Genomic DNA, 12,301 nt, shown 5'->3' with positions numbered 1-12,301 from the left:
ATAGCTTAGCGGTCGGCTGTGACCCCGCCGGGCTCGACTCTATTCAGCTTATGTCGATGTACTCGTATTTGCGTATCCATCCACGTCGGCTGGCCTCTTCGTGTCCCCATCTCTCCCTTCCTCGCTCCCTCGCCTTCTCACCCCCCAACTACATGTCGCCTCACTCGATTGATACTCTTTATGAGAGCTAATATTTTCGACCGTTCTATTCTCAACTTTACGAATCACAATAAAAATCAGGGTATTCAAATAAGAAAATTTATTCATCACGAATAAAATTTTTATTAGAACTGTGACATTATGACAATTGTGTGAATATTTACACGATATGTACATTTATACAATAAACAAATATGAATAGTATACAAATTAACTATTCGCCTTGCGATAAACTACCTAAATATTAATAAATTCTTCGTTACAACCCTAGGCCAAATAACATCGTTTTATCCATCGATCGAACACTTTACAAGATACAATTTAAGACAATCACTTATAAACAATTTCTACCAGAAACTTGTACTCGTATACACAGGTCCACACATTACATATATTACGCAGAATATAAACCATTATGAATTAAACCTTATTCTAAACTAAGTAAATCCGACAAGTGAGGAGACAGGGCTCGTGTCTCACGCAGCTGTCAGACACAATCACACAGTTATACCAGTCTTTATAATCCTAGTCTATAGAAACAATTAAAGTGTCCTCCTCTAGCAAAGTAGCTGAGGCCTCGCAGCAGCGGCGCGAGGCCCGCACTCAAAGACGCGAATGCGAAACACCGTTGGGTGCTATGAGTGGCGCCAGGGTAGACGGTCTCGTTTCCATGTGAAGAGCTTCGCTGGCAGCAATTGATCTCGAAGTCATTGCTGTAGATGCCTCAGATCTAGATCCACAAGCACCTTCTCTTTGACTTGTGAGTCCACGAGCTTCCGCTAGAGCACGTGATTGAGCACGCGCTGCACTTCCTCCCTTCTTTCGGGGTATTACACTATTCTCAACATGCAGCGTAGCGTTAACATCCTTTCCTGCTGCACACGTGCAGGCCTTTAAAAAACTCTTTTTAAAATTGTCCGATAGAAAGGCGTAGAGTATAGGATTCATTGCTGAGTTGCTATAACTGAAGCAGGCTGCCACAAGGAACACAGTAATTGTAATGCGACTGGCACACTCTGTAGGTGGAGAATATATCAAAGCAACTTGAAAAGCCCAATACGGTAGCCAACAAAGAACATATACAGCTATGACTGTAAGTACTAATTTAGTCACTTTCCTGTGGGAGCGCTTTTTTTCTTTCGATTTATTCTTAGGGCCGACCGTTTTTAATTTTCTTATCACAAGACAATAGAAAACAAAGATAAGGGTTAACGGTGAAGCAAATCCAAGTGCAAAAGAGTACAGAGTGAATGAGGCCTGTCCTTTATTGAATTCTCTTTCTGGCCACACGATATTACAGGATAGTCCATTTTCAGTTTGTATCAGTGTAGTATACATGAAAATCGGTGTCATAACTAATGCTGAAGCCGTCCATGCAGCTGCTGAAACTATGCGGGAGACAAAAGGTGTTCTTAAACGAGGCGCCGCTATAGGGTGACACACTGCTATGTATCTATCAGCACTCATGATGCAAAGAAATATACTGCTCGTAAATTGGTTAATCCCGGTAGATATCATATACGCCTTGCACATAAATCTTCCAAACGGCCAAGCTCGTAGAGACATCGTGACGATAAGGAATGGTATTCCTATGAGAAAACATTCGTCAGCGATTGCCAAGTTTACAATATACATGTTAGTCACAGTTTGCATTTTTGAATATCGAAGGACGACATATATGACGAGCGTATTCCCAAGTAGACCGACAACACACACTATAGCGTAGAGGATTTGTGTCACGACATACACGACTGGGAGGTTGATGTTGGGACAATTTTCATACGTGCCGTTTAAAGTTCCATTGTGGTCGAACGAGTAATTCTCGTGTCCGTACATTTCCACGTCTTCCAGCTCCATGATTAGAATCAACTTTTATCTTCGCATGAAAACAATCTTGTACGCAGGCAGATATTTACCTGAAATTATAACGATGGTAGTCATTAGTTTCGCACAAACCGGCATAAGCGATCATAATATTTTCCATGATAATTTTAGTTGGAAATAAAAGACTACACATCCAAAACTTAGTTTGTTTTTATTTCGTGAAAAACATTGATTTTAGTTTGATTTTATAAACTTTTGCTATTATTCGAGGGTAACTGAATATTTAAATTAATATATTCAATGAAATTAAAACTTACATATTGCTTAAACAATTACAGCTACAACAGGCCCGGCATCTTATTGTTATGTATCTGAAACAAAGGACAGAACAAAACTTTAATATCACCAAACAACATCAACAAGAGAGTCTCAGTTTTCACTGAGTTTAACGTTACTCAGTTTAAATATATTCCCTAACATATAAAGATAACTTTATATTGTAACTAGTTACAATGTGAAATTGAATCGGACTGGAAAAATGTAATCAGAACTGTAAATGTTGATATGCTGAACCGCCATCTAATGCATTCACATCTTAACTGTCAATCATCATGTAATATGTATACTCATAATGTATACATGTTTTTTTTTTTTTTATAGAATAGGAAGGTGGACGAGCATATGGGCCACCTGATGGTAAGTGATCACCAAACGCCCTTAGACATTGGCATTGTAAGAAATGTCAACCATCGCTTATAGCCAATGCGCCACCAACCTTGGGAACTAAGATTTTATGTCCCTTGTGCCTGTAATTACACTGGCTCACTCACCCTTCAAACCGGAACACAACAATATCAAGTATTGCTGTTTTGCGGTAGAATATCTGATGAGTGGGTGGTACCTACCCAGACGAGCTTGCACAACGTTCTACCACCAGTATAGTATTCCATGATGATTGATGGTAATATTCACAGGGTACCTAACAATTTCGGCACTTCTGTCCTATCATACTCGACCGAAGCCACGTGAGGAGACTAGTAACTAATACATCTATATCTTTGCCATGGCTTTATAATAAAGCCGCGAATTCCTTCAACTATGTTCGCCACGCTTCCCACGGATATCACTGAATAGACAGTATTTGAGCGGAACATGTCTACTATACAATATTTTCATATAACTTTATCGCTTTACACTGCGCACGTATATGCAAACTCTGTATTTCATATTGTGTTCTAATTATTACAAAATATTCATAATTGGTATATACCCTCCTCATGACTCAATCTGTCGACTGTAAAGATTTACATAGTGACTTTAGAGATTAGCGCGAATATACATACATAAAACAAGCACAGCGAATGACTTTACATTACGAAACCATTTTTTAATTTCACACATAGAGATGTTAGTTACTTTAAAAGGCTGCTGACAAGGAGCAGATATAACACGCTAATAGCATTCTCAGTCATCGCGTTTACATAAAGATGACGGGAGGGCGCCAGAAGATAGAACAATGTTTTGTCTTCAATTAACGTCACATGTTTCGTGTTATTATCGTAACGGATTTAGACTCGGCACAATTTTGTTTTGAGTTTCCACCAATTTGCTATCTTATAACACTATACTAAATGCAAATGACGGCCTGGTTGCTCTACTAGCTAGATTATAACGGTGGTTCCAAGGATTTTAAGCACCAGATCGGGACAGTAATTTTTCTTTTCGTCAAAAAATTCTAAGTAGCAGTACTTTGGAAAACATGTAAATTACTTAGGACTTTAGGACCAACAGCTGTTGGTCCACTGTCTAATTTAGGGTCACATCAGATTATGAGAGTGCATCTGTGGTTGCGCTTACAATGGGATACTACGATATCTCCTGCGCAGCTGGTTAGACTCCGTCGGTCACGACTGACATTACCTTAAATTGAGTAATAAGGAAGTCATCGACAGTTCCTAGTATTATTTTAAAAGAATTACTGATATAGCCTCGCTAAACTGTCTGGCAAATTTTAAATTACGAGGTCTTCGAAACGTTCTAAACGATAAATATGTTGTCAGATTATAAATTTGTTGTCAGAGTCAGTCGAACTTTTTAACGGTGTAATCACCATAAAGTTTTAATTCTTAAAATGGGCTAAACAATTGTTATAGTACCAGCCTGTAAATGTTCCACTGATTATTTTTGAGCAGAAGGTTTTGGAGCTTATTCCACCACGCTGCTCCAATGCGGGTTGGTGGAATACACATGTGGCTAAATTTCAGTGAAATTAGACATATGCAGGTTTTCCTTCACCGTCAAGCACGAGATGAATTATAATCACAAATTAAGCACATGAAATTTCAGTGGCGCTTGCCCGGGTTTGAACCCACAATCATCACTCTTACCACTGGGCCATCTCGGCGGCGCAACAATTGTTGCGTTGATTTAATTTAGACATCATTTTCTTATTTATTTTTTACAATATATTTGTAACAATTTATTTAAGATTAGCTGCCAAATACAATTTATAAACATCACCCGTACATTAGTGTCCGCGAGCGTAATGACGCAACAAGATGAGTGCGGAATGAAACGTATTGTTTGCTTACTATTTTATACTAGTTAGGAAGATTCAACGCACAGATTACTTAGAACAATTATCAGCAAATAGGTCTTGAAAATAATAAAATTAAAATTGACGGACCAGTTGGCGTGGTTGGTAGATATTTGCCTTTCACGCCGAAAGTGGTGAGTTCGATTCCCACCCAGGACAGACATTTGTATGCATGCCCATGTCTGTTTGTCCTGAGTCTGGGTGTTATTATCTTTATAAGTAAGTATTATATATGTATACAAAAGAATAGTAGTATATGTAATATACCAGTTGTCTGGTTTCCATAATACAAGCTCCGCTTAGTTTGGGATCAGATGGCCATGTGTGAAAATGTCCCAGGATATTATTAAAAGCATAGCCTGGTTATTGAAAGGGTGATATAGTTAGGGTGATATTTTTATATTATATATAATTAAATTTTGTATATAATTATTCCAGTGAGACACTTTACCATGCCCGTCACGGGCGCAAAGGATACCGTCGTAAATCATCGTTGGGTTTTCCTATTTGGGACAGATCATGGTGACAGATGTTGTATATATTTAAATTTGTTTATTATTGTTGTGGGCTCTTATAAATACGTACATATCTTTTTATATAATTTAAGATTTTTATCACTTAAAGTAAATTGTTTCAATTTTAGTTTATTTTTCGTAAAATTATATTATGTGTTAATATTATCTAAGAATGCAAAACCTGATTGTCCTAAGTAACTTTTTTTATAATTTAATTTCCTATTTTTATAATTACGGAAACTTACTGTACATTTTAGAATTACACTCCTCATATATCGAATTGTGTCTCGTAATCGATCGACCCTTAGGCTTAGTAGCGACGTTACTAGAATTCTCTGGAATAACCCTTTAAGCTATTGTTACCAGTGGATAATATAGATCAATTTAACTAAAAGTCGCCAGTTCAATCCGAACTAGTACCACTGAATTTCAAAGCACTAAGATGGGGTAATCAAAATATCTCATGCTCGATGTAACATTTCCAGATAGCTTTATTATTATTACATATATTTACATATTAATTTGGCGAATTAAAAAAACAACTTACATGATAGCGATATAAATTTTACAATAGCCTGTAAAAAAATTAATAAATCAATTAAAAAGAACGAAGTATGTCCGAAATGCAACGAGTGAATAAATAAATCGAAAATTTCTTGCGCCGGTTTTTTTATCAGTTACTTCCGATTCGGTTATAGATTTTTGACAGTAAATAAATATATGATGCACTATTTTCCATACTCATTATACACAGCACTATAATGAATAACTCCTACTTAATGATAAATTGAAATGGGTTAAGAACATAGCAAGTATTCTAGGCTAAAAATGTATCCATGTCATTGTTATTTACTTCATCCATATGTCGGCCGCTAAAAACTAGCGTCGACGTATCATCCTCAACATCGACATGAACCGTAACATATGTACATAATGAACTGAAAACTAAACATTAAGTTCAATCTTGTTAAATGACGATTAAAAACTAGTATAAGTCGTCAATGGAGTATATTTTGTTTATTAATGCCGGCTGGTTGGCGTGGTTGGTAGATACTCGCCTTTCACGTCGAAGGTTGTGGGTTCGATTCCCACCCAGGACAGACATTTGTGTGCATGAACATGTCTGTTTGTCCTGAGTCTGGGTGTAATTATCTATATAAGTATGTATTTACAAAAAAAGTAGTATATGTAGTATATCAGTTGTCCATAGAAAAGCTCTGCTTAGCTTGGGATCAGATGGCTGTGAGTGAATAGTGTCCAAGGATATATTATTTTTGATTTAATAATATGATAATTGGATCTGTTGCTAGTACGAGTAAGTAGTACGTGTGTATTACTTCCATAACGTTAAACACAGCGTTCGTGTTAAATAACAAACAGTTTGTTTATGTTTGTACCGAAATATTATTTGTTATTACGGCAATGGTCATAAATACATGTGGGCGTATTGCTATAGTTTGCGTATTCTCAATATTATATAGAATTCAAATAGATATTCCTATAAACATGTAAACTGAACGGTATTTTGGTCTGTTTTCAGGAACGCAGTACAAATAGATTGTATATTTTGATATAAACGTTACTTACAATTGTAAGTTACACTTTTATAGTCCACGGTGGGTTGCTTATAACGGGTTAAGAAATTCATTGTGAATAATAAAAATCTTAAATGTAGTTTCTATAAATAAAACCAGTCAATTGTGGGTGCGACTCGCTCGGCTTCGTAGTATTACGATGGAACATGAGTGGAAAAACTATATTCATTCTTAATTATAAACATTACGATGCAAAAATATAACGAATGAAATATAAATGTTATACACTAAAACAAAACAATATGAAAATTTGAAACACTCGGCGCGAATGTATGAAAATAATTTAAAAAAAAACTAGATAAGACTTGTTCCGTGTTTAGTTTACAGTAGAGCTAGATTACAGTTATAGGTACTAAAAGTAACTTTTCAATCCATTTGCAACATTAGATCAAAACCAATGCTACGAGACAAAAAAAAAACAAATTTTCTGGCACTGGTTTTTTTTGATGATTAATTTATTTCTGATTCGATTGCAGATTATGTTGTATCGTCATTAACAATACAAACGATACATGATTGGTTCTCTATAAAACGATCCGTTATTTTCAACTTATTATGTATGTATAAATAATATGCCGGAAATTTAGGATTCACTTTTGCAAACGCAATAGTAATTAATGAGTGATAATGCTAATTTGACTTGGTCAAAGTGAAATCATCTCATGTCGTATCTACGTTTTGACACGTATTTACGACTTACCGAGGAGACCAGGACCCCCTCCTTCTCAAAAAGAGGAGAGAAGGCCTTTAGCCCAGCAGTGGGACATTCACAGGCTGTTACGGCTAATGCTAATTTGAAACGTCGATGCTTAGAAATCAAACATAGCCCTAATAACTAAAAAATGCCATTTGAAAAAAGTTTTGTTTCCTCACGATAAACATAAAGTATCATAAAAGTATATATAATTATAGATAATATAAAAATCAAAGTTTTTTGAGCATTGAATGAAATCATTGATAGAAATACTCTTAAATAGAACGAACGAATGAAATAGAATTTTATGAAATCAAATAAGCTCAAATTGATCTAAGACAATAAAATAATTTATTAATGTTCTGTTATTTAATTAAAACAAATGAAATTGATGTATAAATATATATTACAGAAAAAAACATAATTCGATCTACTAGAATAAAAATTCACTGTTTCTCAAGCTAACTCTTAAGCCCTTTGACAGCTTCGTTATGATGATGAGTTACAAACCAATTTATATATAATATTGGTCAAAATTAAAGACAAATACTATATATATGGAATCTGTCCACTATATAAAAGCTAATATTTAACAAAGAACACAGACTGAAGTTAAAATTAAAATGTTTTAGGTTGGTGATTAACATAACTTTTTATGATTTTATCGATATTTAATATCTATCAAATATAAATATAACTATATTAATCATCAACCTCAAACATTGTAATTTTCATGTGATGCCGTTTACAGGACAGACCCGGGCCGTATTCGTCCGTTTAGCTTAGTCTAATATGTAAATTTACCACGTTAACGTTTCATTAATGTCAATTTGCATAGACGGCGAGACACAATATTGTGAAAAGTTATTAAAAAACTAATAAACCTGAGAGCCTGTTGATGTCTCACTGCTGAACAATGACCTCGATTATTGTTAAACACATACAATGACGATTCATAAGTGCTTATTAAAGCCTACTTACTTGATTTGATTTGAAATATTTCCTTTAAATAATCAAATCTATACCGAGGAACTGTCTGTAACTTTGAAAGATATGCCAACGAGGTTTTATTATACTTATGTTTAGTATATTTAGGACTTCCACAACATTGCTTCCCGCGCACCGGATATGCAATGTTCTTACAATGTTTCACTTCACAAAGTGTAAGTACCACTTGCCTTCTAAGCGACATATTAGTGCACACAATTTTTTTCCTCTACCCACAACATTGTTAAATTCTGATTCTAGCAAATTAGATTAATTTTTAAAGAGTACCCACCTGCTCCGTAATTTATTTATCTACATAGTTTTATGGTTGTCCTGTATTTCTCATAATAATTGAATTGTGTGCTTTTTGAGAAATAAATGTGTTTGACCGTTACAAATTGAACTTAGTCTAGATTTTAATCAACTACCTTTAAGGTTATTCACGTGTACTACTCACCTACTACCACTACCCATCTACCACCTATCTTCACAATATATTCTATTTACGAACACAGTCTTACCAAAGATTTATTACGGATAGGTAAATCAGGAAACAAGCAGACTCGGCCGAAATTCAATTCAGTTTTCGTGTCCATTGTCAAAGGGATATTACTTTTTTATGCCCTAATACCCTAAAAGCGAAGGGGTAACCTAGGAGTGAACGGCGTATTATTTGGGACTTTTTTATGAGTCATCTTTTTTGAGTTTAGTGTCGATTTTGTGTGGGCGTGAAACAATTATTTTATATTGACCCGTATATATTTACTTATTTATGTTTGTTTAGTTATTTACGAAAAGAGATACTTGTGTGACAGTTGGTGTCGGTAGATCACTTACTAGAATAACGCATTTTATTTATCGGTTTTTATTTATACCACGAAAACCACCAACAATATTTTTATTTGAGTAATATGCCTTATTTATCAAATTTTTTGAAATGAGATATTAATTTATTTATAGAAAAGTTAAAAATAACTCTGGAATCTTATTATAGAAACGAATACCGCGCCAAAACTAGAACAACTACTGTTATAGAATTATTTTCACTCCTCGTGTATATATATAATGACGATACAACATGTATAAAATATATTCATAAATAATATTGTTATAAATATATAGTTACGTAACTGTTTACTTAGGTGTACTTTATTACTCGATACTCAAAAATTTACGGAATGAATAATAATACGGATTGCTTAGTTTTTATGAGACTTAAACAGTAATTATCGAAAGTTGAAATAATTTACAATTATAAGAAGTTTATTTATTAAAATTCTAATATAATAATATTGAAATACCAAGCAAAACCTCTAAAGGTCGATATGAAATCGACGCGAACATGCCTAATTCGTACGTGACCTAATACGTCTTATTATTTTCTCTAGGGGATTTGCCTTGCGTATTAAAATATGCCGATTCGACGAGATCGAATATTTCATGCAACATAAATAGTTGAACGTAAAAATATATGGAACTTGAGAAAAAATACGAAAGATAATATGACATTGTATGAATTTTTAAATTCGAGATTATTTTGTCTGTGAATATTTGTTAGTTCATACGTTAATTCGTATTCATATTATCATTTTGTAGAAAATACGAGAACAAATATAAACGCAAAATTAATCAGTTAATTAAACATACCAAATTAACTATAACAAACATTGTCTATTTTTACTAAAATTGCTTGTCATATTATGTTTTTTTATTAGATCTTGTAAAAACAAAGTTAAATAATCCGTTTTATACGGTCTAGTAGTAGTTGGCTCTTTTTTAAATCGTCAATTTAGTCATTCAACCTTAAATTAAACATAAAGCTACTGTAAGGACGGGACTAGGTAAATAAAGTAGATGTTTAAGGTTTGAAGATAAATTTATTACTGCTCCTCAATACCATGTGTCAGCTGCTTATATACTACACTACATGCCCTACCAAACAAAAAAAAAATGTTGGATACATTAACATTTTTTTTAATCAAAATACAATATGAAAAAGTAAAATAAAATTGAATATAATAATAATTAAACAAAATAAAACAAATATGTAAACAAAGGTATAATAATGCAGTGCTGAAATTTAATATCAAATATCATAATAGGTACAGTCATAATCACAAGTCTTAATAAACAATATGTTTAATGATCATTCAACATAAAGTCTTGTCCTATTTTTATGAACAGTTTTTTCTTTACCATTGACTAAAATTACAACATTCGGTGATAAATCTTTAACAACTGTATATGGACCTAAATATAATGGATCAAGTTTGCTAATATTTTCATTTTTAATCAATACTAAGTCTCCTTGTTTATACTCCACTGGGTTTATACTTCTATCATATTTTATTTTTCTTAAAGTTTTACAATTTATGAGGTTTGTTTTAGCATCATTTTGTGACTTTTGTAACCGGTATTTTAGTTCTATTGCATAATCATCAAAATTGTAAATTGGATCTATTGTCGACCTAAGATTACTTGGTAAGTTACATTGTTTGCCAAACACTAATTCGTATGGAGTAAATTTTGTACTCGAGTGTACAGAAGTGTTATACGAAAAACACCAGTAAGGAATCCATGAACTCCATTCCTGACTATGACTGTTAACTTGCATTCTTAAATAAAATGTTAAATGTTTATGACTATTTTCAAGTGATCCTAAGGTCTGATGGTGGAAGGCTGTAGACTGTAATTGACTTATATTTAAAATTTTACAAACCTCTTCCATTGTAGAATTTATAAATTCAGTTCCTCTATCGGTCACGATCTGCCGAGGGATGCCATATCTAAGTATAAAATTATTTACTAGAGTTGTAGCTACTGTGCGCGCATCCTTACCTGCTATCGGATATGCCTCGACATATTTGGTGAGGTCGCATTGGAGCGTTAAAATGTAATTATAATTATTATCTCTTGTCAATGGACCTACCAAATCTAAATAAATCTTATCAAAAGCTGAATTTCCACAGTCCGTTATGGTCATAGGTTCTTTTATGGTATTTAAATATTTATAACGTTGACATTTACTACATTTTTTTACAAAAAGCTTAACATCATGCTCTAATCCTGGCCAAAAATATTTTTTACGAATGTTATTTAACATACGTCTTATTCCTGCGTGTCCGCTAGTGGGCAGGATATGATAATCGTTTAATATAACTCTTTTCGTATCGTCGTCTATAATTTTTGTAACTCCTTTAATTACGCATAAACGGGGTCCGGACCACTTACGCATTTTATTAATAACCTGAGCTAGCTCTTTAATTATTTGAAAATTATTCTCATCTTTTATTACATATAACGTATTTATTTTTAAATCGATACAAAATGATTCCATTTCCCTCACAGAGACAGCTCGTGTACACTGGGATTGGGTAAACAGTTTCACAAAAATTGTACGATTTGACGACGAGTATGCATAATCACCACGCTCTAATGATACGCATTTTTTAAACTTTCTCCATTCTTCTTCATTCACAAATATCAACTCCGTGTAATACTTCGGTAGTTTTAACATCTCTACAACTCTTGGGTGATCAGTCCAATCGTCAGTAGAAATATTAGAAACCGAAGTAGAATTACAAGGTTTTTCATCAAGCTTCTTCTTTTGTGCCCTTGTAAGTACTGACAAAATATGATCATTCATCGCCTTTAATTCTTCACTACTAATTTCTATGCGTGACAATGCATCTGCAGCTACATTATCACACCCTTTCACATAAGTAACCTTAAAATCATACTCTTCAAGTATTAGCCGAAATTTTAACAATCTACTGGAAGGATCTGTCATATTGTATAAAAATATTAAGGGTCTATGATCTGTTTCTATAATGAACTTTCGTCCATAGAGATACGGTCTAAAATATTTAACAGACCAAACAATCGCTAAAAGCTCTTTCTCAATCGTTGGATACCTACGTTCAGCTTTATT

The 12,301-nt window shown here is 33.7% G+C and overlaps 1 protein-coding gene across 1 annotated transcript in view; it reads right to left on the bottom strand.

The window, feature by feature from the left end:
• Positions 1 to 244: 244 nt before the first annotated feature.
• The window catches only part of LOC126770201 (somatostatin receptor type 2), a 130,483-nt gene continuing 118,426 nt past the window's right edge, over positions 245 to 12,301 (bottom strand). Inside the window, exons 4-5 of the mRNA XM_050489461.1 lie at positions 2,301 to 2,354; positions 245 to 2,075 (exon numbers count right to left, since the gene is read on the bottom strand). Coding sequence (XP_050345418.1) covers positions 763 to 2,016 — 1,254 coding nt within the window. The 5' untranslated portion in view covers positions 2,017 to 2,075; positions 2,301 to 2,354 and the 3' untranslated portion in view covers positions 245 to 762. The remainder of the gene's footprint in view (positions 2,076 to 2,300; positions 2,355 to 12,301) is intronic.

The sequence above is a fragment of the Nymphalis io genome, chromosome 8, assembly GCF_905147045.1.
Source record: "Nymphalis io chromosome 8, ilAglIoxx1.1, whole genome shotgun sequence".
Taxonomy (NCBI): Eukaryota; Metazoa; Arthropoda; class Insecta; order Lepidoptera; family Nymphalidae; genus Nymphalis; species Nymphalis io.
Note: the sequence above shows the minus strand (reverse complement) of the source record. Positions and strands in the feature narration are given on the sequence as shown.